Here is a 27,799-nt window from a genome sequence, read left to right on the forward strand (position 1 = left end):
AGCAAATTAGAAACAAATACCAAAACTATACCCATGATGGAATTATTTTGTTACTTAAACAATGTTATTAGCCAATCACAAAAAGATTTTCTTACTTTTTCTTTTAAGATTTATTTATTTATTTTGGGGGGCGGGGAGCAGAAGGAGACAGAAAAAGAGTCTTAGACTCTGTACTGAGCACAGAGCCAAATGCAGGGCTTGATCTCACAACCCTGAGATCACAACCTGAGTTGAAACCAAGAGTCAGATGCTCAACTGACTGCACCACCCAAGTGCCCCAAGATTTTCTTACCTTTTAACTTCAACAGTATAACAGGGACATTTTGCTCAGGACTTTTTGCAACTTCGGCAGCTAGAGATAAGATCCTTGGATCTGTACCCGTTGGCTTCATTTCTTATATCACCTATATTTTAACAGAATCAGAAAGATAAAGGTCAAACAGCCCTAAAATATTTGCTCCCTAAATAATGTTTGAAAAACAGTTTTAATATAAATAAAACTTTAGCTTTGCTTGCTTTGAGAAGTGAAGGGTAGATTTTTCAATTTCTTCCTTATAGTAGACTCTGGTTTTTCTAATTAGAATACCTCTAAAAGAGCTAGAGACTCCTATAACTTACTGTGACAGCTACAGCACATATTATTTATCGTGCACTAAGAGTCAGGAATAGTGCTAGGTGCTCCACATTCACTCTTCCTAATCTGCACAACAGTCCTGGCATAGAAATTACTTTTTTTTTTTTAATCATAAAAGAGACACTAAGGGCAGAAAAGAGTTAACATTAGGCCTGAGACAAGATTGGCCCCCAGCAGGTGCCTAGGAACTTGGATTTCAGAAGGGTTTCCACCATTCCCTAATAAGAGTGGCTCACTGTGACTAAAGTGTTTGTGAAAACAATGTGGCTTATGCAGAATGTCTGCTTTCCTTCCAGAAGTTTCAAATTCTGGTACTTGACAGTAGAGGATATCTACATGACCTACATGACCATCTTTCAATAAAGACCTTTGTCACTGAGTCTCTAGTGAGCTTCTCTGGTAGACAGCACTTCAAAATGTCAGAACTCATTATAGGAAGAATTAAGTGTGTTCTATGTGAATCTACTGGGAGAAGATTCTTGGAAGTTTGCACCTGTTTTCCTTGGGATTTTGCCCCATTTGCCTTTTCTCTTTGTTGATTTTGCTTGGTATCCTTTCACTGCAATAAATCACAGTCACGAATATGACTCTATCCTAAGAACTGTGAGCCTTCTAAGTGAATCACTGAACCTGGGGTTGGTCTTGGGGATCCCCAACACTTCAGAAATGAAATGTAATTATAACAAAAGCTTGTTTATAAATAGCATAGTAAATAAAATCGATTATCTTAAAATTAAATAAAAAACGCATCCCAAATTCAATTTGTTAAAACTTTTCTTTATGAAGAAATTTTAAGGCATTCAAAGCTCAAAGATACCATTATTTAATAAAAAGTACAATCTTTACTTATAATAAATACTTAGGTATTTATTATGAACTAAGCACAGTGCTAAATGCTTTTATATACATCATCTTATTTAATCCTCACAATTGGAGTATGAGGTAGAGCCTGTAATCATCTCACTTTACAGATAAGAAAAATAAAGCTTGAAGAAGAAACTTATCATAGTTCCACCAGCATATGGTAGAATCAGTATTCAAATCCAGATCAGTCTGACTCCAAAGTCTATGGTTTTAACTACAATGTTAATTATATTCTCTCCCATGTAAAATGGTAAAAAACACAAAATGTATTCCCAAATGACATACTTCTAACTCACTTATTTTTAGCTATTATTCTTCACCACTGGCACCACTGTCCTTTATACTGAAGACCTGGATATAATACAAGCATTGAAATGTCATCCCTTTAGGTAAAATATAAATCATTAAAATACAAGTTTTCTGAAAATATTTCAAAGAAAGCCCACCACAACTCCTGGTGTCACTCCTAGCACATAATAGACATACAACTTTCCAAGAGAGTGGATAGTTATCTCACTCTTTCCAATGGCTGCATTATGCTATGCTTCTTTTGTAAGAGTGCATCAAAATATATTTAAACCAAATGGGTGTTCAAAATGGGTGTTCCAATTTGTATTTCCACTAACAACATATGAGGGTGTTCATTTTGCTATGCCTTCACTAATACATTCTGTTATCTTTTATATTTCTGCTAGATGAAAAATGGTATCATCTAGTTTTAATTTGTATTGCTTTGATTATGAGACAAATTAGGCACATTTCATGTTCACTGGCCATTTCTTCTTTCATATATTTTCTATCCATATCCTTCAACAATTTTTATATTGGTTTATTCTTGTGTAGAAGCTTTCAGCTTTTCTTTTCTTTTTTTTTGTAAAGATTTTATCCATTTATTTGATAGAGACACAGTGAGAGAGAGAACACAAGCAGGGGGAGTGGGAGAAGGAGAAGCAGGCCTCCCGCTGAGCAGGGAGCCTGACGCGGGACTCGATCCCAGGACCCCGGGATCATGACCCGAGCCGAAGGCAGATGCTTAACGACTGAGCCACCCAGGCACCCGCTTTCAGCTTTTCATACGTGGATATGAACCCTTTACCTTTTATATTGGCTGTAAACAATTTCTTATTGTCATTTATTAAGTTTGATTATAGTGTCTCTACCACAGTTTTACAATTTTCATGTACTCAAGTATAACAATCTTTTACTCTATGACATCTACCTTGGTGACATTCTTAGAAAGGTCCTCCCTACCCTAAAAGCTAAAATATAGTCTTTTAATTTTTTCTGGTGTTTTTATGGTTTGTTTAGTGCTATCTTCATTCATTTACATCTTTATATTTTCTTTTTTTGTTTGTTTGTTTTTACACACACATTTATTTGTGAATGATGTAAGATAGAAACCTAACTATATTTTTTAAGTTAGACGAGGTTATAGATTTATAGAAAAGAACAAATGCATACAGCTATCATAAATTTCTGAAGTAATATGTCATGAATAGATATAAACAAAGCAATCTGAAATGTCACTTGGGTACATTTTTAACTCTATTTATTTCATTAATCTGATTTTTTTTTTAAATTCCTGAGTTAGTACAACCTGGTTCATTTTAATACAAGTTTGGTGAAAATTCACACCAGTAAGTTTCGAGACAATAAAATTCATACCATCCTTGGTTGCTGCCTTATCTCTGATTCACTGCCATATTCCCAGAGGCTAGACCAGTGCCTTAACCGATACCTGGTAGGTACTTAATAAATATATGTTGAAACAAGGAAGAAAAGCACAAACTTCGGGCATTTTAAAACTCAATTTCTTGACTACCTGCTTTCTTCTTTATTACAATATGGAAACCTCAGATTTCTAATTGGAAGTCTTTTTTAAATAAAATAGGCTTAAAGCACTATTGTTGCCCTCTGGTTAACATTAAAAAACACCCTCGAAACATTATCATCATCACCAAACACGTGTGTAGGGCACTATGTTAGATGCATCGGCACAAGAATTTTATATGGGACAGAGTCCCTGTTGTTCATGTTCTGGTTGGGAAAGAAAAAGTATACACACATATATATACATACATGTAAAATAAAATACTTTAAGTGCCAAATAAATGACACAGATGATAAGAACACAGACCACAGAATCAGAGGAGTGGGCTTCTCTGAACCAGTTTTCTTATCTGTAAAGGAAACAAAATAGCAATTCCTACTTTCTAGAATAATTCAAGATTTAGAAAAGAAAGCAGAAACCAAGGATGGTTCTAAAACGTTGCAGGACAACAGAGTTATACGTCAATAATGATAACCATTTGGAGAGATTTTACTATGTGCTGTGAATTATTTTAAATCCTTTTGTGTATTAATTCAATTAATCCTCTCAACAACTCTAAGGAATAAGCACTATTATTTTCCCCCCAATTTTAACGATGAGCATTCTTTAGCTTGCATGAAGCCACACTGTAAAGTACGAAGCTGGGGTTGAAATACAAAAATTCTGGCTCCAGAACCTGAGCACTTAACTACCACACTAAACAGTCTTAATACTCCTTAAAAAAGTAGAATTTAGACAAGCAGATAGATTAAGGGAGACATATTCATGTACTTGCCTAAAACAATAAACCGACAAATTTGGCTAAGAAAGCATGGGAGTAGAGTTGGATTACATACTTACCCTGAAAAACAACCACCCATTACGACAACCATCTGTAAACTTTCTGTTGGATACTTCTCCTCTAATACAACACTTCCCTCATCTTTACCATGAAACTCATGAACTTTTGACAGAAAAAAAAAAAGACAATTATTTTTCAATTATTACCCTGTTGCCACAGCAGGAATTCGGGCCTTGATCCTTGGGAATTTCGTCTTCCTGCCCGTGCCGTTACTGCTTCCAAGGATCACTGTGAAGGAAAATAAATAAAAGAAGGCTACCTAATGCAATCTGGTTGCAACTGATCCGAAACACCGTAATTCCTAACTCCGAATCTTTTTTCCCCCTTCCTCGCCGTCCCCTGTCCCGTTCCTAACACCACCGGGAACTTCCTCTGGAAAAAATCAGAAAGCGATTGCCGAGGTAACGGCGTCGCCTCCTGTGAGGTCCAAGGTCCGAGGCTCTGAGGCCGCGGGATCCTTCGCTCCGGATTCTAGACCCAGATTCGGCGGTACGAGGCCTTGGGCAAGACACCGGGCCTTGTGCCCCGCTCCCGCCCCTCCCCGGGCCTCAGTTTCCACTACAGATCTCCACAGAAAGGGCGCCGATTCTCCCGTTAGGAGCTCCTACGAGCCGAGGCGCTTGGCCCAGAAACCCTGTGGCCCTAGCTTCCCGGCACCCCGAGATTCTCTCCCTCCCCAGTCGCCACCTCAGGTGGGTTACCTCATCCTCTCCGCGTTCTCCTTCAGGGGACCCTGCTCCCACCAAGCACCTCAGCTGCGCGGCCTTCCCGGGGCAGCGTGCGTCGCAACGCGGGAAGGGGCCTGGAGGTGGGACCAGGCGCCTCAGAGCCAAGGGGCGGGGCGCCCCTCTCCAGGCAGCCAATCAGCACGCGAGAGGCGCCCGGCGGGGCCACGCGCATCAGGCGCGGGGCGGAGTCTGCTGGCTGCCCGGGCCGCAGCAAGTGCAGCTGCTTCAAGATGAGGTGGCAGATGGGAGTGAGCGCAGGTGGCCAAGGCAAAGTCACAGCCGGAGAATAATGATGAATGGAGCAGCGGGACCCTCGCACATGGACCGTCGCGAGCGGGTTCTCAAGTTAGGCGAGAGTTTCGAGAAGCATCCGCGCTGCGCCTTCCACACTGTACGATGTGAGTGAGAACGATCCCCGGGAGAAAGGGGGAGCTCCGGATATGGGGGTGTGGAGGCACAAACCTCTCAGTTGTGTTCCCACAAACCCCCTTACTCTGCTGGAGAATGGGGTGCCCAGCGCTATCCATTGCCCTGCCTGGAGTCCCGGGGGTTTCGTGGAAGGAGCCGGAGTTGAGCAGGTGTGGGTAAACCCTGGGCAGAGAGATTCAAGTGAGCAGAAAGGGAAACTTTGTGGAGGAGATATACAGGGGTGACTGTGGAGACAGACATAACTGGTAGATGATGCAGAGATGGATAGGAAAATAGTAAGGTGACAGATGGAAGGGTGCAAAGGACGGAATTATTACGCAGGGGAAAGGGAACGCCTTGAGGCTGGTAGGGAAATATTCCCTCTTTTCTTCACTTTTTCTGTCTCTGTCTGATGAGAGTTCTTATTTAGTGTGTTCCTGAGTAGATATTCTGAACTAGTCCAATAATTGTATCTCTTTTGGACCCCTGATTTCGTTCAGACAGTTATCAAATACTGATTATCAAAGTACTGGAGGGTGTGTGATTTATTTTTTTAGAAAGATATTTACTTCCCTTTGATTTCTCCCTTCCCTTTGATTGTCCTCTGGAACTAGTTTTGATAAATTTGCCCTCTGTTATGTTGGTGAGGTAGAAAAGGAGCTCTTTTACTTTAATGTTGGATGGTATAGATTCCAGGAAGGAAAATATAGCATATTATGATTTGGTATGTAAAACATTTCATTCTTTGCATAGTAACCCTCAGAATTATAGAGCGGAAAGGAAACTAAGATCTTTGAATCATAACCTCTTATTTTTCTGTGGCAAAATTGTAAAGTAGGTATTTTTTCACTTCCTTTCCCCTGCCCTGTTCTTCCTTAGTGTCTCATCATTCTACCTTTCTCAGTCATCCTGTCCTTAGACTGTCCAGGGATCTTCATGGTTTTTATTCTGAACTTTTCCATGCTTCAGTCAAAATACCCAATTAAAACTCAACATTCTCCAAAAGTTTAATTAAATTGTAGACGATCTAATTATAGTAACTCGGGGTAAAAGTATAAAGACCAATAGGTTTAACTCTCCAAGGATATATTTGCATTTTATAAAAGGGTTTTGTTAAGCAAAATTAACATCCAGTTGGTAGAATAAACAGGGGAGATATTTGTCAACAGAAGATCTTCAACAGGGTCCTTTGTTTTGTTTTGTTTTGTTTTTTTCCACGACCCTGAGATCAAGACCCGAGCTGAGATCAAGAGTCGGCCACCTAACTGACTGAGCCACTCAGGTGCCCCCGTCCTTTGTCCTTTGTTTTTTCTGCTTTGCCATACTCTGTCGTCCAACATTAACCACAGTGAGACCTTAGTGCTGGCTATGCAGTTTCTCTCCAGTCCCATTTTCCAAAAGTATGATACAGCTTTTACCTGGTTTCTCCATGCGTTTCTCGCAAAAAGTCTCTCCTCTCTCCTCTTCTTTTTCAGATTTGCAGTAGCCTTTTAATAATTTTCAAACCATAAGGTTTAAGATTATAAAAATGTGCTCATTTGATTGTTATATTTTCATGTAACTTGGGCATTTATTCTCTTTTAAGGGCATGAACCCCAAATGAAGAGAATATAAAATAGCCTTTGAAAAGCTCTTTGCAGGTGCTTCAAAGCTTTTCATTCATAAACGTTCTCAATATGCTGGAATTGTGCCTTTAGAGCTCAAGAATCAGTTGATCTAGCAACAAGAATGAAAAAAACAACAAAAATAAAAAAAAACAACCATAGGAATAACAATCACAAAAAACCCAGATACTTGAATACACTCTTAGTGCTGTGGAAGACATAAGAAAGGTTTTTAGCCTCAGTTTTATTCTTGTTGAAGCAGGCAGAATCTTTCTAGATTTATCTGAATAAAACCAATCATTATCCTTGAGGATAGGTTCACTTACCATATGATCCTCACTCTTAAGGACTCAGAGTAAGGGATGGAAACTATAAAACAGGAATTCTTAATCTCAGGAAATAAACTGAGGGTTGCTGGAGTGGTGGGGGGTGGGAGGGATGGAGTGGCTGGGTGATAGACACTGGGGAGGCTATGTGCTCTCGTGAGCACTGTGAATTGTGTAAGACTGTTGAATCACAGACCTGTACCTCTGAAACACATAATACATTATATGTTAAAAAAAAAAAGAAGAAGATAGTAGGAAGGGAAAAATGAAGGCGGGAAATCGGAGGGGGAGATGAACCATGAGAGACTAATGGACTCTGAGAAACAAACTGAGGGTTCTAGAGGGGAGGGGGAGGGGGCGGTGGGTTAGCTTGGTGATGGGTATTAAAGAGGGCATGTATTGAATGGAGCACTGGGTGTTATACGCAAACAATGAATTATGGAACACTACATCAAAAGCTAATGATGTAATGTATGGTGATTAACATAACATAGTAATAAAAAAATTGAAAAAAAATTTAAAAAATAAAATGAAGTGAGTTTTATAAACTTTAAATAAATAAATAAATAAATAAATAATAAAAAACTATTAAAGAAAACAAAAAACAGGAAATCTTACTTTCATTCAGGTGGACCTAATATATAACAAACACTCAATTGAGTCCGTATAATCTGGGAGAAAGTAATATTCTATGTTTATGTACAGGGATAATTATGCCTGTCTAATATGCTGAGGCTTTGGACAAAACTGGATGTGAATTCTGGCCTCCACCACCTATGTATGTAATGTAACTTTTGGAACATTCTCTAAACTCTCAGCCTCAGTAAATGGTAATAATATCTACACTTCAGAGATTTTTAAGGATTAAATAAGATTGCATAAACAACCTAGCACAGTATTTGGTGCATGGTAGAGAATAAATAGTAGTCACTATTATTCTTGAAGGATTATATTCATGTGTGTATGAGGAGTGCCGAGGAATGTAATTAACGTAGACTTTCAAAAGCATTTATCAGGGCTTAGCAATAAAACCTATCAAAAATAAAGTCTGGCATGTGGTAGGGAAGATATGGGATGTTCTATAAATGATAAGCTAAATGTTTAGGAGCAGATACTTCACTGGGTGGAAGAGTTTGAGTAACAGGACGTGCTAGAATAAATTTTGAATTTGGGCTAGTACTAATTTTAGAATGTATGGCTAGATAAGGAACTAGACATTGAAATTCCCAAGTTTGTAAATGACACTACTTTTTGCTGACACTAAATGATGAACTCATGGGCAGTGACTACAGGAAGATTGTCTGAGCCTTCAAGTGGAGCCACTCCCCAAAAAGTGGTTGTTAAGCTTTGGTGTGAGCAAACATTAAAAGGTACGCTAATGAAAATGGGATTAAAATTATATTTACAATGAATGTTCTCTGATCACTGTGGTATATTGGAAAGGGTATGGGTTTTGGAGTTAGTTGAATTAGTTCATATCCCAGGAAGTAAATTTATGACAGTAATTGTGATTCTGTTATGAAGATATAGACATTATGTGACACTACAGCTGAAATAGTCAGAAAAATGATCAGCATTGACTGAAAAAGCATTAAGTGCAAAGTAGGAAATGTTTTTCTACTCTATGTATAATATAAGTAATTGTACTGTAAAGAAAAAAATAACATAGGGGCACCTGGGTGTCTCAGTTGGTTAAGCGTTGGACTCTTGATTTCGGCTCAGGTCATGATCATGAGATCAAGCCCTGCCCCTGCATCAGGCAGTCTGCTGGAGATTTTCTTTCTCTCCCTCTGCCCCTCCCACTGCACCCTCTCCCTCTCTCTCTCTCTCTAAAATAGATAAATAAATCTTTGGGGAAAAAAAAGAAGAAATAACATAGATGAAGGAAATCTACAGAGAATAAATAAATGGTAAAATTGGTGGTGAGTTTTCTAAACCAAGGAAAACTGAAAGAAAGAAACTATGTAGTCTGGAATTATAGCAACTTTGAAAATATATTTGACATTTGGAAGCATATGGAAAACATGATATTACTCAACAAATTCTATAATTCTAGGTCTTTGTTCCCTTGAAACTCAAAAGTTGTATACTTAAAAAAATTTGTTGCTTGAAGGCAAATAAAAGAATATTAATATAACAAGTAATAAAAAGTAGAATTTATTCTAACAGCAAAATAATTAGAAGCGTAAATAGGTTCAGAATAGTTTTGATTTATTGATTATAAATTCATGCTTATCATTAAGTAAAGCTACAAATATTTTGAGTACATTTCTGTCTCTTATAGTTGTCCCATAGACATCTAGGCTTCAGGGACTTGTGAATCTCTTGAAATTATACAGTACTTGATATGTATGTTGATACATTCATTTTTTCTGTGGAGAGGATCTTTAGCTGATCTATAATTTTCATCAGATTCCCATAGGGACTTATGACTATTCTTCATCTCCTAACAACCCCCCCCATACATGCAAAAGTTAAGAACTGAATATAAGGCAAAAGGCTGTATGTTTTGAGTGGATGGAGTATGTGGCTTGAGTTCCTGACTTGACTTTTTACTGGTTTCACTACTTTAGAGAAGTTCCTTATTGGTAAAATGTGGGTGAGAATCTTCAAAGAGTTGTTGTGAAGATCAAAAGTGATGATATATTATAAAAGAAAAAGAATCAGTATTTAAACACTAATACAGAGGTTAAAAATTAACAGCCTATTGGCTGAGTTTGACGTTAGAGATGCTTTGTTTGACCCACACAGTTGTTGTTTTAACATAAATTAGTTGTAGGGGCGCCTGGGTGGCTCAGTCGTTGAGCGTCTGTCTGCCTTCGGCTCGGGTCATGATCCCGGGGTCCTTGGATCGAGCGCTGCATCAGGCTCCATGCTCCACAGGAAGCCTGCTTCTCCCTCTCCCACTCCATGCTTGTGTTCCGTCTTTTGCTGTGTCTCTCTCTGTCAAATAAATAAATTAAATAATAATTTTAAAAAATCTTTAAAAAATAAATTAGTTGTAAATATGTAAATGTCAAGATCTTTTATACAGAAATCTGGATTACCAACTTCTCTTTCAAAAATCAGAAGATAACCTGGCCACACCAAATCCATATTCCTCTTGGCAGCAGTTGGTTGTCTTCTTGAGATTGGGCTTATTCACTATGATTCCCCGATGGTCTGCTTCACTGCCTTGGGTTACCTTTCTAGCCTCTTCTCTAAAGCATTATTTAGCTGTAGTTAAATGACAGTCGTATCTCCCAGTATTGTCCTTTGTGTCACTGTCAGAAAAATATGGGAGATCAGACAACCATGATTTTACTCTAGGATGTCATTTCTGTTTTACCTATTTATCATAGAGAATTCTTTAATTCTCTATGTCAAATATTCTCTGTCAAATATTAAGTTATGGGTGCCCTCTCTGAGAACAGAAATGTACTAGTGAAAAGTACAAAAGAAATATGGCAGTATCTACCCTAAAGAAACGAGAGTCTTGAAGTACAGATGAATCTGATCCTCAGGAAACAATTAGAAAACAAGCCTTTTGCACATAATTTAGCTGACATAAGTTTATACTTAAAATAAGTTTGGGGGTAATTCAGAGAAGGATAAACATATGAACCAGAGTCAATTACAAAGATCTCATATGTGCCCATTATATTAAAGGCATTATGCTAGGAGCCATAATTCAGGAGGAATTAAAGTATGAGGCATTATGATTTAAAAAATTACAGTCCAAAAGGGCATGTACAGGAAGAGGTAAATAATGCCACGTCATTTATGTTAGGTTTTGATGAACGGTATGATAAATGCTACAGAAGTGGACCCCCCGCCCCCCAAAAAAAAGAGATTTTGAAAAGTAAGGAAAGGGCTCCACCCAGCGACTACTTTAGGGAAGAGGAGACTTTGAAATAGGATCCACATTCTAAGAGCAAAAATACAGAGAAAAGCAGTTGGATGGGCAAGCTGTAGGTACTTTGATAGTTTAGCTTTTTGTTGATTGAAAACTAGTTTGTCCTCGCAATAATAGAAAGAGATGGCTCTGAAAGATATGGAAAAAGACATAGTGATTAGATGTGGGTGATAAAGAAGATTGAGGAATATTTACAGGAATACTTACATTGGTGTGCAGAACTTTGAAGGATAGTTAAAATTAGAAAGTTGCGGACACTTTAAGATAAACAAAAGCTGTTACTGTGGGTACCCCCATAGGTCATGATGATAAATTACTTACATTAAAATATTTTAAGTGGTATTTACTTCATTTATTCTGTATACATCCTTATAAAATGAACTTTTCACTTTAGGGCTTCAAATGATATTTATCAGCTCAAATTGAACTTAGCTTCTTCTCCATCAATTTAGATATCAGTAAGACTGATATCAGGGACATCTGGGTGGCTCAGATGGTTAAGTGTCTGCCTTCGGCTCAGGTCACTTCCCACTCAGTGGGAAGTCTGCTTCTCTCTCTCTCTGCCCTCCCCCGGCTTGTATGTGCACTCTCTCTCTCTCAAGTAAATAAAATCTTAAAAAAAATAAGACTGATATCAAAAGTTGTTGGTTAACCTCTTATCTTTTTAGTCTGCTAAATTTGTGGTTCCTTATTCTAGCTTTAGCAAATATTAATTGCATGATCTTGGGCAAGGGACTTAATTTCTTCCACCATCATTTGCCTTATCTGTAAGATAGGGATATTCACTACTTTAAGAATTTTTGTGAGTCTTTGAGATAAAAGTAATTAGGAAAAATTTTAAAATAATTATATAAGTAATAGCTGTTATTATTATTTTACTTTTGTATCTTGGATACAAAAAGTAAAATATTATTTTTTGTATTCTCTTGGATTTTCCCGTCTTCTGCTTTCTACTTTCTCTTTATTTCTGTGATACTCAAGGCTCAATTCTGATGTTTTCTTCAATATTGTTGTCTTTTAATCAATTGATATTAATTAACACTTATTTCTCTAGAACTTCTTTCAAGCATCTAAAACTTAACACCTAAATTATTTTTTATCTTTCTCATTACCTTACTGCTACTAACAAACTCCCCAGTTTATTTTGTCTTTATCCTCAGTGGTACTACCTAAGGATACACCGTAAATCAAATTCTTTCACATTTTTCATATTGCTTATGTTATTTTTTTAATCTGTTTCTTAAAATCTAGAACTAAGCATTAAGGTTTTAAGAGATACTGCATGTATTCAGTTTTGAATTAAAGCAACATAAAGAATAAATCATATTATAAAGAATACTTAGTGTGAATTGTTTATATTCATATGTGCTTAAGGAACTTAAGAATGGATTTCATAAAAAAAAAGAATGGATTTCATTTCTTTTCTTAGAGTCATTATAAGAATTATTTTTTTTTTTTAAGATTTTATTTATTTATTTGACAGAGAGAGAGACAGCGAGAGAGGGAACACAAGCAGGGGGAGTGGGAGAGGGAGAAGCAGGCTTCCCGCTGAGCAGGGAGCCCGATGCAGGGCTTGATCCCAGGTCCTTGGGATCATGACCTGAGCCGAAGGCAGACACTTAACCGACTGAGCCACCCAGGTGCCCCTAGTCATTATAAGAATTAAATACGAAGTGTTAAGCAAGATGCCTGGCAGGAAGTAAGTATTCCCTAAGTGTTAGCCATTATAATTATCACTGGGAAGCAGGGCCAGCTTTTGTATATCGACAGAAGATGATTTGATGAGCACTGGAAGATTCTCTTTTCCCAAGGTCTACCTATTATAGTTCCCTAAATTCTAATAAATGTTCAGTACTTCGGATTTAGACTTTTTGTATTTGGCTTCCCTGTTAATATAAAGATCAGTCTCTTGGGGTAGGGATAATTGGGAGAGGCCTTTCAGGGATTTATAATGTTCTATTTCTTGGTCTGGTTGCTGATTACGTATGTGTCACTTTGTGAAAATTCGTCAAGCTTATGATTCATGTTCTAGTTTGCATGTATGCTATATTTTAATAAAGAGTTAACCTGGAAAAAATATACATTACCCGAGGAATTCTATATCAGAATTATCAGTCATTGATATGAATTGATGTGAATTTTTTTAAATTTTTTATTAACATATAATGTATTATTTGTTTTAGGGGTACAGGTCTGTGATTCATCAGTCTTACACAATTCAGTGATGTGAATTATTTTTAAGTGGCTTTCATATCTTAGAGGTTTTTAAGCTTGTTCAGCATGTGAAATATCTGAGCACCCTAAATTCCTTCTGGGTAATATATTTTAATAACATTTAAATTATGATTTAACTCAAAATTAAAACCTATTTTAAGTTCTTCTGAAGTTGCAGATTTGGTTAAATTTACGTATCCTTTAATGGTAGGATTCATGAAAAAAAACTATTAAACTCAATGATTGCTGTTTCTTAAGTTTTCCCATGAATATGTATTTGCCATGTATTCATTAATTATGTATTCTGCTAGGACAGCCAGCAAGTGATAGTAGACACCCAAGGTGTTTTTAGAAAAATTACAGGAAAGACTGAAAATTGAAAACATTCTACTAATTCCAGTTTTTAGCAAATTGTGAAAACACTGACATTATGTATTTTTTAGCAGTGGAACATTTTAGTCTAGTTTATCTTGACCTAAACAGGATTCGGAGGGAGCATGGTTTGAGGAATACTATTTTAGAGTTTAGTTGTTTCTTTTTTTCTCAGAATTATATATACAAAAATAAACTGGGTTGGATTTTATATGTAATATGAAGACTGTTCTAAACCATTTTAATTACTGGCTGTTGCAAAATGATTTACCACGCTGAAACATGCTCATATTTTTGATAATCCAGGTACCCGGCTATTGTTCCATTTTATAAAAATCCATATCTGTCTCTATTTTTAGATGATTTCAAGCCTGCTTCTATTGACACTTCCTGTGAAGGAGAGCTTGAAGTTGGCAAAGGTGAACAGGTGACAATAACTCTGCCAAATATAGAAGTGAGTATTTTTATGTATTTAGACTGAAAGTATCTTTTTGCAGGATTTCTACTAAATTTAAATGAAAATAATTACTCAATTTGCATAGTTATAGTTAAAGTAATTAACCAATACACCAAAGAAAAAACCTTATATTAAGCTATTTTAGGTAAAATAATCTGAAAATACTTTTTAAAAATACTTTGATCTATTTAATAAGTTTCAAGAACTATCATTTCAAATGATCTGTAACACAGGTCTAAACATATGCTTATTAATTAGTATTATGAGCCAGATTTTGTACCCTGAACTAAGAATAATAGCATATTCCCGGCCTTCTAGTCCTAATCTGTTATAGCAGAAGGACACACAGATGTCTAATGCTATACATTAGAGCATGTACAAAATTCTGTGCAAGCACATTAGTGGAATCAAATACTCTGCCTGGTAGAATCTTTTTTTTTTTTCTACCTCTTTTTTTTTTAATTTTTTTATTCTTATGTTAATCACCATACAATTACATCATTAGTTTTTGTTGTAGTGTTCCATGATGCATTGTTTGTGCATAACACCCAGTGCTCCATGCAGAACGTGCCCTCTTTAATACCTATCACCAGGCTAACCCATCCTCCCACCCCCCTCCCCTCTAGGACCCTCAGTTTGTTTTTCAGAGTCCATTGTCTCTCATGGTTTGTCTCCCCCTCCGATTTCCGCCCCTTCATTCTTCCCCTCCTGCTCTCTTCTTCTTCTTTTTTTTCTTCTTAACATATATTGCATTATTTGTTTCAGAGGTACATATCTGTGATTCAACAGTCTCGCACAATTCACAGCACTCACCATAGCACATACCCTCCCCAGTGTCTATCACCCAGCCACCCCATCCCTCCCACCCCATCCCCCACTCCAGCAACCCTCAGTTTGTTTCCTGAGATTAAGAATGCCTCATATCAGTGAGGTCATATGATACATGTCTTTCTCTGATTGACTTATTTTGCTCAACATAACACCCTCCAGTTCCATCCACGTCATTGCAAATGGCAAGATCTCATTCCTTTTGATGGCTGCATAATATTCCATTGTATATATATACCACATCTTCTTTATCCATTCATCTGTTGATGGACATCTTGGCTCTTTCCATAGTTTGGCTATTGTGGACATTGCTGCTATAAACATCGGGGTGCATGTACTCCTTCGGATCCCTACATTTGTATCTTTGGGGTAAATACCCAGGAGTGCAATTGCTGGATTGTAAGGTAGCTCTATTTTAAACTTTTTGAGGAACCTCCATACTGTTTCCCAGAGTGGCTGCACCAGCTTGCATTCCCACCAACAGTGTAGGAGGGTTCCCCTTTCTCCGTATCCCCGCCAACATCTGTCATTTCCTGACTTGTTAATTTTAGCCATTCTGACTGGTATGAGGTGGTATCTCATTGAGGTTTTGATTTGGATTTCCCTGATGCTGAGCGATGTTGAGCACTTTTTCATGTGTCTGTTGGCCATTTGGAAGTCTTCTTTGGAAAAATGTCTGTTCATATCTTCTGCCCATTTCTTGATTGGATTCTTTGTTGTTTGGGTGTTGAGTTTGATAAGTTCTTTATATATTTTGGATACTAGCCCTTTGTCTGATATGTCATTTGCAAATATCTTCTCCTATTCTGTCGGTTGTCTTTTGGTTTTGTTGACTGTTTCTTTTGCTGTGCAAAAGCTTCTTATCTTGATGAAGTCCCAATAGTTTATTTTTGCCCTTGCTTCCCTTGCCTTTGGTGATGTTTCTGGGAAGAAGTTGCTGTGGCTGAGGTTGAAGAGGTTGCTGCCTATGTTCTCCTTTAGGATTTTGATGGACTCCTGTCTCACACTTAGGTCTTTCAACAATTTTGAGTCTATTTTTGTGTGTGGTGTAAGGAAATGGTCCAGTTTCATTCTTCTGCATGTGGCTGTCCAATTTTCCCAAAACCATTTGTTGAAGAGACTGTCTTTTTTCCATTGGACATTCTTTCCTGCTTTGTCAAAGATTAGTTGACCATAGAGTTGAGGGTCCATTTCTGGGCTCTCTATTCTGTTCCATTGATCTGTGTGTCTGTTTTTGTGCCAGTACCATCCTGTCTTGATGATGACAGCTTTGTAATAGAGCTGGAAGTCCAGAATTGTGATGCCGCCAGCTTTGCTTTTCTTTTTCAACATTCCTCTGGCTATTCGGGTCTTTTCTGGTTCCATACAAATTTTAGGATTATTTGTTCCATTTCTTTGAAAAAAGTGGATGGTATTTTGATGGGGATTGCATTGAATGTGTAGATTGCTCTAGGTAGCATTGACATCTTCACAATATTTGTTCTTCCAATCCATGAGCATGGAACGTTTTTCCATTTCTTTGTGTCTTCCTCAATTTGTTTCATGAGTATTTTATAGTTTTCTGAGTACAGATCCTTTGCCTCTTTGGTTAGATTTATTCCTAGGTATCTTATGGTTTTGGGTGCAATTGTAAATGGAATCGACTCCTTAATTTCTCTTTCTTCTGTCTTGGTGGTGGTATATAGGAATGCCACTGATTTCTGTGCATTGATTTTCTATCCTGCCACTTTACTGAATTCCTGTATGAGTTCTAGCAGTTTTGGGGTGGAGTCTTTTGGGTTTTCCACATAAAGTATCATATCATCTGCAAAGAGTGAGAGTTTGACTTCTTCTTTGCCGATTTGGATGCCTTTTATTTCTTTTTGTTGTCTGATTGCTGTGGCTAGGACTTCTAATACTATGTTGAATAGCAGTGGTGATAGTGGACATCCCTGCCGCGTTCCTGACCTTAGGGGGAAAGCTCTCAGTTTTTCCCCATTGAGAATGATATTTGCTGTAGGTTTTTCATAGATGGCCTTTATGATATTGAGGTATGTACCCTCTATCCCTATACTCTGAAGAGTTTTGATCAAGAAAGGATGCTGTACTTTGTCAAATGCTTTTTCTGCATCTATTGAGAGGATCATATGATTCTTGTTCTTTCTTTTGTTAATGTATTGTATCACGTTGATTGATTTGCGGATGTTGAACCAACCTTGCAGCCCAGGGATAAATCCCACTTGGTCGTGGTGAATAATCTTTTAATGTACTGTTGGATCCTATTGGCTAGTATTTTGGTGAGAATTTTTCCATCCATGTTCATCAAGGATATTGGTCTGTAATTCTCCTTTTTGATGGGGTCTTTTTCTGGTTTTGGGATCAAGGTAATGGTGGCCTCATAAAACGAGTTTGGAAGTTTTCCTTCCATTTCTATTTTTTGGAACAGTTTCGGAAGAATGGGTATTAATTCTTCTTGAAATGTTTCGTAGAATTCCCCTGGGAAGCCATCTGGCCCTGGGCTTTTGTTTGTTGGGAGATTTTTGATGACTGCTTCAATTTCCTTAGTGGTTATAGGTCTGTTCAGGTTTTCTATTTCTTCCTGGTTCAGTTTTGGTAGTTGATACATCTCTAGGAATGCATCCTTTTCTATCCATCCATTCTTTATCTAATTTGCTGGCATAGAGTTGCTCATAATATGTTCTTGTAATTGTTTGTATTTCTTTGGTGTTGGTTGTGATCTCTCCTCTTTCATTCATGATTTTGTTGATTTGGGTCATTTCTCTTTTCTTTTTGATAAGTCTGGCCAGGGGTTTATCAGTCTTGTTAATTCTTTCAAAAAACCAGCTCCTGGTTTCGTTGATCTGTTCTGTTCTTTTGGTTTCTATTTCATTGATTTCTGCTCTGATCTTTATTATTTCTCTTCTCCTGCTGGGTTTAGGCTTTATTTGCTGTTCTTTCACCAGCTCCTTTAGGTGTGGGGTTAGGTTGTGTACTTGAGACCTTTCTTGTTTCTTGAGAAAGGCTTGTATTGCTATATACTTTCCTCCTAGGACTGCCTTTGCTGCATCCCAAAGATTTTGAACAGTTGTGTTTTCATTTTCATTGGTTTCCATGAATTTTTTTTAATTCTTCTTTAATTTCCTGGTTGACCCATTCATTCTTTAGTAGGATGCTCTTTAGTCTCCATGCATTTGAGTTCTTTCCGACTTTCCTCTTGTGATTGAGTTCTAGTTTCAAAGTATTGTGGTCTGAAAATAGCAAGGGAATGATCCCAATCTTTTGGTACTGGTTGAGACCTTATTTATGACCTAGGATGTGATCTATTCTGGAGAATGGTCCATGGGCACTAGAAAAGAATGTGTATTCCGTTGCTTTGGGATGGAATGTTCTGAATATGTCTGTGAAGTCCATTTGGTCCAGTATGTCATTTAAAGTCTTTATTTCCTTGTTGATCTTTTGCTTCGATGATCTGTCCATTTCAGTGAGGGGGTGTTAAAGTCCCCTACTATTATTGTATTATTGTCAATGTGTTTCTTTGCTTTTGTTATTAATTGCCTTATATAATTGGCTGCTCCCATGTTAGGGGCATAGATATTTACAATTGTTAGATCTTCTTGTTGGATAGACCCTTTAAGTAGGATATAGTGTCCTTCCTCATCTCTTATTACAGTCTTTGGTTTAAAATCTAATTTGTCTGATGTAAGGATTGCCACCCCAGCTTTCTTTTGGTGTCCATTAGCATGGTAAATAGTTTTCCACCCCCTCACTTTCAATCTGGGGGTTTCTTTGGGTCTAAAATGAGTCTCTTGCAGACAGCATATCAATAGGTCTTGTTTTTTAATCCAATCTGATAGCCTGTGTCTTTTGATTGGGGCATTTAGCCCATTTACATTCAGGGTAACTATTGAAAGATATGAATTTAGTGCCATTGTATTGCCTGTAAGGTGACTGTTACTGTATATTGTCTGTGTTCCTTTCTGGTCTATGTTGCTTTTAGGCTCTCTCTTTGCTTAGAGGACCCCTTTCAAGATTTCCTGTAGGGCTGGTTTCGTGTTTGCAAATTCCTTTAGTTTTTGTTTGTTCTGGAAGGTTTTTATCTCTCCTTCTATTTTCAATGACAGCCTAGCTGGATATAGTATTCTTGGCTGCATATTTTTCTCATTTAGTGCTCTGAATATATCATGCCAGTCCTTTCTGGCCTGCCAGGTCTCTGTGGATAGGTCTGTTGCCAGTCTAATGTTTCTACCATTGTAGGTTATATACCTCTTCTCCCGAGCTGCTTTCAGGATTTTCTCTTTGTCTCTGAGACTCATAAGTTTTACTATTAGATGTCAGGGTGTTGACCTATTTTTATTTTGAGAGGGGTTCTCTTTGCTTCCTGGATTTTGATGCCTGTTTCCTTCCCCAAATTAGGGAAGTTCTCTGCTATAATTTGTTCCAATATACCTTCTGCCCCTCTCTCTCTTTCTTTTTCTTCTGGGATCCCAATTATTCTAATGTTGTTTCATCTTATGGTATTGCTTATCTCTCGAATTCTGCCCTCATGATCCAGTAGTTGTTTATCTCTCTTTTTCTCAGCTTCTTTATTTTCCATCATTTGGTCTCCTATATCACTGATTCTCTCTTCTGCCTCATTTTTCCTAGCAGTTGGCACCCCCATTTTTGATTGCACCTCATTAATAGCCTTTTTGATTTCGACTTGGTTAGATTTTAGTTCTTTTATTTATCCAGAAAGGGTTTCTCTAATAGCTTCCATGCTTTTTCAAGCCCACCTAGTATCTTTAAAGTGATGATTCTGAACTCTAGATCCGACATCATACTAATGTCCGTATTGAGTAGGTCCCTGGCAGTTGGTACTACCTCTTGTTCTTTTTGTTGAAGTGATTTTTTCTGTCTTGTCATTTTGTCCAGAGGAGAATAGATTAATGAGAGAACAAAATGCTAACAGGGTAACAACGTCCCCAGAAAATATACTCTAAACAAATCAGAAAAGACCTGAAGCTGGGGGGAAAAGAAAAGGAAAGAAAGAAAAAAGAAAAAGAAAAAGATAAAAACAAACAAAAACAGAACAAAACAAAAAAAACCAGAATATGATCAAATGTGATCAGGCTGGTGCATAGATCAGTGCCACACACTAGATTTTGGGTGAATTTTGGTCTGTTAGAAGAAAGTGCCTCCCAAAATTTTAAAGAAAGAAAAACTTATATATGTACAAAAATAAGGGTGGATATGATGAAGGGATGGAATATGACTGTAAAGATGAAAATTATAAAAAATTTTATAAAAGGAATTGATAAGTTGTTTGAAAAAAGAAAGAAGAGGATTTAAAAAAAAAAGGGAGAGAATGTGATCAGGCAGGAGAGTAGATCAAAACCACACACTAGAGATTTAGGGTATATTTTGATCTGTTAGAAGAAACTATCTCAAAATTTTAAAGAGAGAACAACTTATATATATATATGCCAAAAATAAGGGTAACTACTACGAAGGGATAGAATATGACTCTAAAAATGAAAAATAAAAATGTTTTTCAAAAAAGGGATTGATAAGATGTTGGTTGAAAAAGGGAAAAAGAAAAATTCAAAAAAAAAAAAGACAGTTAAAAAAAAAAATAGGGGCTCCTGGGTGGCTCAGTCGTTAAGGGTCTGCCTTTGGCTCAGGTCATGATCCCAGAGTCCTGGGATTGAGCCCCGCATCAGGCTCCCTGCTCAGCGGGAAGCCTGCTTCTCCCTCTCCCACTCCCCCCGCTTGTGTTCCCTCTCTCGCTGTGTCTGTCTCTGTCAAATAAATAAATAAAATCTTAAAAAAAAAAATTAACTTTGAAAGACTAAAGAATCATGGTAAAAAAGCCATGGATTCTATGTGCATTATTCCTCTAGCGTTGGAGTTCTGCCGTTCTCATTGATGGGTAAACCTGGTCTTGGCTGGCTGTTCTCGCTGATCTTCTGGGGGCGGGGCCTGTTGCCGTGGTTCCCAAAATGTCTTTGCTGGAGGCGGAATTGCCCCGCCCTTGCCCAGTGCGGGCTAAGTAATCTGCTTGGGTTTGCTTTCAGGAGCTTTTGTTCCAAGCTTTCTGTACAGCTTTGGAGGCCGAGAGTGAAAATGGTGGCCTCCCAATCTCAGCCCTGGAGGAGCCGAGAACTCGGGGTCCCGCTCCTCAGTGAGCCCCCAGAGAAAAGCAGTCAATCACTCCCATCTCCCCGGTCTCCGGCCACACTCCATGCTCACCTGGCCTGTGACCACGTGTTTCTATCTCTGGCACCCTACTCGGTGTGGAGTCTCCAAACCCAGCAAATCCCTGCAGTGTGCTCCCGAGCTGCTCCTCCCAGGGGAGTTAGGGGAGTCTCCCCAGATCTGCCACTTGTTGGGTCCCTGCTGGAGGAGCAGTGGCCTGACTGTGCTGCGGATCATGGTTTATGGCAACCCCGAGCTGAGAGCCCGCGCCTCGGCTCCGTCTCTGCAGCCGGCTTCCCTGCTCCGATACCTGGGAGCTCTGCTGCACTCAGGCACCCCTGGTCTTTCTGTGACCCTGAGGGTCCTGAGACCACACTGTCCCACGAGGGTTCCACCCCCCGCTTAGCCACTGGAGCAACATCCCTCAGCGGAGCTGACTTCTAAAAGTTCCGATTTTGTGCTCTGAGGCTCTATCACTTGCCAGAAGCGGCCAACGGAGGCCCCCTCCCCCGCCGTCTATCCTCCTGAATATCGTCTCGGATTCACTTCTCCGCACATCCTACCTTCCAGAAAGTGGTCGCTTTTCTGTTCAGAGAGTTGTTGTTATCCTTTTCTTTGATCTCCTGTTGAGTTCGTAGGTGTTCAGAATGGTTTGATCCCTATCCAGCTGAATTCCTGAGACCAGAGGAAATTTAGGTCTCCTACTCCTCCGCCATCTTGCTCCGCCTCGCCGCCTGGTAGAATCTTGAAAGGCTTCACAAGGCAGATGCTATTTGAGCTGAGCCTTAAAGGGCAAGTAGCATTTCATCAGGCAGAAAGGGAGTAGATTATTCTAGGCAAAAGAAACAGTATATAAAAGGCTCTAATAGAGAAAAACAAGAAGTTTGTGGAATAAATGAATTAATATAGTAGATAAATAACAGAATTATGAAAAATGATTGATAGTAGAGTCTGGAAAGGTAGATTGGGATCAGACTGTGAAAAATATATTATCTTCTAATGTAGAATTTCGACTTTATTCCATAGGTATTAGAGTACCATTAGAGGTTTTTAAGCAGAGTAGTAACATGATCAGATTTGTGCTTTTAGAGTGATTTTAGCAATAGTTTGGGGAATGGGTTAGAAAAGAGGCTAGGTCAGGGAGGCTTTAACCAAAGTTTTGTCCATTTAAAAAATTTCTAGGTGATTCCAAGTAACACTGTCAAATACTATTTACATAAATAGACAAATTACTTGTTGCTCTAGTTTTCTCAGTTTTTGAGTTAGAAATTTCTTTGCATTCAGCTTGTTTCTTTTTTTTCTTTTATGCTGACTTGATCTATTCTCAGAGAACACAAAGACTGTAACTTTATATTTTAACATACAGAGAAAGCACTGGACTGAGATTTTTTTTTTCTTTGTTTTGTTTAATTTTTTTAACAGAAATGATTTTGTGCCAATTCATTGACATTCTCTTGTATGCCTTTATGAGATGATTTGTTGTGATTAGAGGTAGAGCAAGCAAGCTTTCTATCCTCTGGTCTTCTAGTCTTATTTTTATCAGTCCAACACTATTTATTGAGACCCCACTGTTATGTCAGACTGTATCAGTTGCTGCCTCTGAAAGTTTTCCTAAGGTTAATTAAATTTGTGGGGGAGACTTCTCATTTGCTCCCTTACAAACTGAAGGAAATGAACAACCAATTCAGTGTGAGACATGTGGATGAATAAACTTTTGTATTACTCTGTTATGAAAAGCTGGCATCTCTAAAATAGTTTGGAAATTTAGTACCCATAAGTCTAAGGCTTTTTTGCTTTATGATGTTTATTAAAGAAAAACCTAAACCATCCCCTTAATTCTAAAAGTTATTGAAAAGCCTTAAGTTGATAACAGGTACCACTAGCCTGCTTTCAGATTATAGGATTATTGATCAGTGATGATTGGTTTGCAAAAAAACTTTAGCTGGGTTCTTCTTTGCCATGTAGAATTTTCTTTTCTCAAATTAACAATCCTTCCATCCTCATTCCTTGCACGCTTTTCTATTATAAGCATATGGGAATTCTTACATTTACTAATAAAACTTTCTCATTCACACATATCCTTTTTTAAGCAAGAGTTACCATCCACTATGTGTTTGGGTTTGATCTCAATTGAAATATCTCTTTAAGGAATGACAAGTATAGAAGGAAGTTTTCAAGCCTTCAAATTGTAAATTTCTAAAACAACAAAGAAATAATTTGGGAAGAAGTAACATCCCCCCCACCAGTCCACCAGAGATATATCCAAAAAGAATATGTCCCAATATTTGTGTGTGTATATGTGTGTATGAGAAAGAGAAACAGATAGACAGGTGGGCCATATATACATGTGCCTTCTGTGTGGTAACTCCTATGCTAGGTAGCTATTGCGAATACAGCAGAAGACTAGACACGGTCAGTGTCCCGAAAAATATTACCATTTAATGAGGAAGATAGGAAATAACTGATTAAAATATAGAAATATAAGGACTGTCACAGAGGTATACACAGAATATTACAGAAGTGCAGAAGAGAACTCAGTGGAGAAAGAAGAGATGCCAGGGTATGCTGTCTTGAAGAAGAGTTGAAGTTACCCTGGTAAAGGAAAGAGAGAAGACATTTTAGGCAGAGAAAAGAAAAAGACATGGGCTAAGACAAGGCAACAAAAAAGTCTGTGACATTTGAAGAACTACATGTAAGCCACTGTGGCTAGATCAGAAGGAGTCCACTAGGGACATAGTGGGAGATGGAAAGGTATTTAGGAATCAATTTAAAAAGGGCTTAATTTGTAATGCAAAAGAATTTAAACTTTATCTTATAACCCTTTTAGACAGCTGAAATGAAAGAGAATTGTTAAAATTACCAGCTTTCTACAGCAAATATTTTTTTCCGCTGGCCATTCAGTCCTAGAACAATTGTGATTAACAATAGAAATTACATTCTCAAATACACTTTGTGGGTTTTCTTCCCTTAAGTAAAGAACTTCTTTAACAAGTAGGAGGTTTACATTTCTCCAAAGTTCTTAATTTTGTGGAAATGTAATGATTGTTAGTTTGAGGCATTTAGATTCTCTATTTTCTTTATGAACTTGCTTTCATCATCTGGGTAAAAATGACTAGAAGCTACAAGTCATCCTATAAAATAGAACTTTAATTATACTATACTTTTTTTTATGTTATGTTAGTCACCATACAGTACATCATTAGTTTTTGATGTAGTGTTCCATGATTCATTGTTTGTGTATAACACCCAGTGCTCCATGCAATACGTGCCCTCCTTAATACCCATCACTGGGCTAACCCATCCCCCCACCCCCCTTATTATACTATACTTTTAAGAGTATTTTCAGTTTCTGGCAGTTCCTTCATAGGGTAGATTTTCTAATTTTCATTCTTCTGGATTTTCTTTGGTAGTACCAAGTAAAAGAACCTAATAAAAATGAAGGCTGTTAAACTGATTAATATTGGACATTTACAAATCTCTCTTCCTTACAAATAATGCTCTATAGTTGACTATTATAAAATTTCAAAATGTTAAATTTTGAAGGGAAAAGACTTAAGTAACTATTATGATTTGTCATTGGTGCTGTCCAAGTTTGGCATTCTTTAGTGCTGTCTCTATCTTGAGGAGTACTTTTGTGGGACTCAATGAAATAGTCCACTGGAAACTTCCAACTACTACTAACTTACTATTACGCAGGAAATGCATCTCTAATGGTTGCTTATGACTTTAGCCCCCAAATGCTGGACTTGTGAAAATTCTATATGTCAGATGCACTACTATGCCACTAAACCACCCCCTTGGGCAACATCCCTTCCAGGATGAACCTGGTTTGATTCTGTCCACTGAGTATTTAGCTCAAATGAGAGAATAGCCCACCACATACTTGGGACCTCAGCTTATTTTAGGACTGGTTCTATTTTAGCATCCTATTACAGTTATATTTTTAAATGAATTATATCTTTTATCATATATATCTTTTAATCCTTTTTTTTTATTTTAAGCTTAAATACTATCTTGTCTAATATTAATATTGCCACCTTTGCTTTCTTTTGATTTGCATGTTCATGGAATCTCAGTGTCTGTTTCTTTTATTTAGCTGACAGTTTGTTTTAAGTATATCTTTTGTTAACAGAATATTGTTGGGGTTTTTTTTGTTAATTTATTTTTTAGAGAGAGAGAGAGAGCACATGAGGAGGGGTAGGGACAGAAGGAGAAGAAAAGAGAGAATCCCAAGCAGACTCCACACACTGAGCATGGAGCCTGATGTGGGGCTCAATCTCACAATCCTGAGATCATGACCCTGAGATCATGACCTGAGCCAAAACCAAGAGTTGGTGCTCAACCAACCGAGCCACCCAGATGCCCCTATTCTGTTTTATTTTTAAACCCAGTTCAACACTTTCTATTTTTATTAAGAGAATTCTATCCACATTTAGTTCAAAGCTGATGTACTTGATTTTTATATCTATCATCTTTAGTATGTTTGTTTGTTATTTTAATTTTTCTCTCATTTGTATTTTATTAGTTTCATTAAGCATCTCTTCTTTCCTTTCTTTTTTCCACCCTCCTATTTGGGAGTACAATTGTACCTTTCCCTTCCATTACGGATTAATTTCCTTTCCTGGTATTCATAATCAGGCATGATCAGATTTCCCTGTCAGTAGATGGGGGATAAAACTGGAAGGAGAGTAGGTCGGAGGATAATAGGAACCTAGATGAGATGATGATTGGGTTCTGAAGTTGGGTAATAGCAGTAAATATGGAGATGATTGGATGTATTCAGTAGTTTGTTTGTTTGTTTGTTTTGAGGATTGAATGAGTTAATGTTGTACATACAGAACACTTGGAACAGTGTCTAGAGCTCTATAGATGTTCACATATGTTTATATAAGACAGTTTTTTAAAAGGTAATTCCAGGGGTACCTGGGTGGCTCAGTTGGTTGAGCATCAAACTCTTGATTTCAGCTCAGGTCATGATCTCACGGTCCTGAGATCCAGTCCCACGCTGGGTTCCATGCTGGGCATGGAGCCTGCTTAGGATTCTCTCTTCCTATCCCTCTGCCCCTCCCCCTGCTCGCACATGCTCTCACATGCTCTCAATAAATAAATAAATAAATGGTCATTCTTCTATTTAGAGGCCTCCAAATGCTTCTCATGACTCGCAGAAAAAATCTCAAACCCTTCCCACGGCCAGCAAGACCCTTCAGGATATAACCCTCATCCATCTGCCCAAGCTCATCTCCCTTTCCCACACCCCTTCCCTCTCACTTCATCTTTCTGGCCTCAGATCCTTTGTATTTGCTGTTCCTTTTTCCTGGAGCCCTCTACCCCCAGTTCTATGGTGGCTGAGTCCTTATCTTTCAGGCTGCCTCTAATTTAAATTTCATTTGCTCACAATAGTTATTTAGTCATACGCTTAGGAGTTTCCTGGTACTTTAATACTTTAATACCCCTTTTTTGGGGTATAGAATAAGGGAGTAGGCAGTAATTAAAGTTTAAAATAGGAATGGTGCTCAATTTAATAAGGAAAAAAACTTTATTTTTTAAAAACGTTTTCAAAGTGTGGAAGGCAGGTATAGAGACTATGAAAACCTTATTTAACTTGTTACTCAGGATCAGAATGTTCATATTGTTCATATTCAATATCCATTTAGTATCTGTGAAGGGTTTGGTACTTTAGGTGCTAGGAGCAAGAAAAGAAATTATGATCCAGTCCTTTATTCTTTAGGAACTCAAAATACAATAATGTATTATAATTTTAAGACGTATTCTAAGTAGGAATACAAATATCTTTAAGAAGAATATTGCACAAATCTCTTAACTGTAATTTGAGTCCTTGGATTGCTATTTAGGGGTATCTTACTCATTTCTTCCTCTATTCCTTATATTTGCTGTAAACTGATAGTTATATCTGAAGGCTTGATAAGAGTTAGATTCTGTGTGTGTGTGTGTGCGTTTAGGCAAGAATACTTTATAGGTGATGCTGCTTACTTTCTTTTATATCACGTCATGAAGGATATGTCTGGTTGTCCCACTTTTAATGATGCTAAAATTAATTAGTGAGGTTTTGTGTAATAGGTGATCTGAATAGGGAAGCACCAGATTTTTAGATTTAAAAAACTAAACTTCTGAAGGAAGAAGAGGATGCATAGGAAATATGATTCAGGGCTTCTGTTCCCTTATCTGTAAAATGTATTGGCTGCATTAAAATTGAATACAAATTGCCTGTTGTAGACCAATGAAACAAATTTTAGGGCAAGTATTTCCTCTATTCCCCTTCCTCAATAATAGCAGGTTTGAGACCTCAGCTTTGTTTCATCTCTGTCTTTTTTATGACGAATCCCTGTTGTCTGAGTAATAAACTTAGGAAGTTAGGTGACTTGAAGTATAACATAGATTGAGAAACAGAAGATCTCAAAGGCCTCCCAACTGAATTTCTGTGATAAATTTCAAGTAATGATAATTAACTTTTAAACAGGGTTCAACTCCACCAGTAACTGTTTTCAAAGGTTCAAAGAAACCTTACTTAAAGGAATGCATTTTAATTATTAACCATGACACTGGAGAATGCCGACTAGAAAAACTCAGCAGCAACATCACTGTAAAAAAAACAAGGTATGTGGTTAATGAAATAAATTGCTTTA

General features: G+C 37.6%; 2 protein-coding genes across 2 annotated transcripts in view; one reads left to right on the forward strand and one right to left on the reverse strand.

The window, feature by feature from the left end:
* Nucleotides 1–4,998, reverse strand: part of IQCB1 (IQ motif containing B1) — a 54,011-nt gene extending 49,013 nt beyond the window's left edge. Inside the window, exons 1-3 of the mRNA XM_032406655.1 lie at nt 4,872–4,998; nt 4,317–4,398; nt 293–404 (exon numbers count right to left, since the gene is read on the reverse strand). Of these exons, the coding sequence (XP_032262546.1) occupies nt 293–392 (100 nt within the window). The 5' untranslated portion in view covers nt 393–404; nt 4,317–4,398; nt 4,872–4,998. The remainder of the gene's footprint in view (nt 1–292; nt 405–4,316; nt 4,399–4,871) is intronic.
* Nucleotides 4,999–5,108: 110 nt separating this feature from the next.
* Nucleotides 5,109–27,799, forward strand: part of EAF2 (ELL associated factor 2) — a 48,490-nt gene continuing 25,799 nt past the window's right edge. The window contains exons 1-3 of the mRNA XM_032406146.1: nt 5,109–5,296; nt 14,077–14,171; nt 27,634–27,770. Of these exons, the coding sequence (XP_032262037.1) occupies nt 5,188–5,296; nt 14,077–14,171; nt 27,634–27,770 (341 nt within the window). The 5' untranslated portion in view covers nt 5,109–5,187. The remainder of the gene's footprint in view (nt 5,297–14,076; nt 14,172–27,633; nt 27,771–27,799) is intronic.

The sequence above is a fragment of the Phoca vitulina genome, unplaced genomic scaffold (genome assembly GCF_004348235.1).
Source record: "Phoca vitulina isolate PV1807 unplaced genomic scaffold, GSC_HSeal_1.0 scaffold8, whole genome shotgun sequence".
In the NCBI taxonomy this organism is placed as follows: Eukaryota; Metazoa; Chordata; class Mammalia; order Carnivora; family Phocidae; genus Phoca; species Phoca vitulina.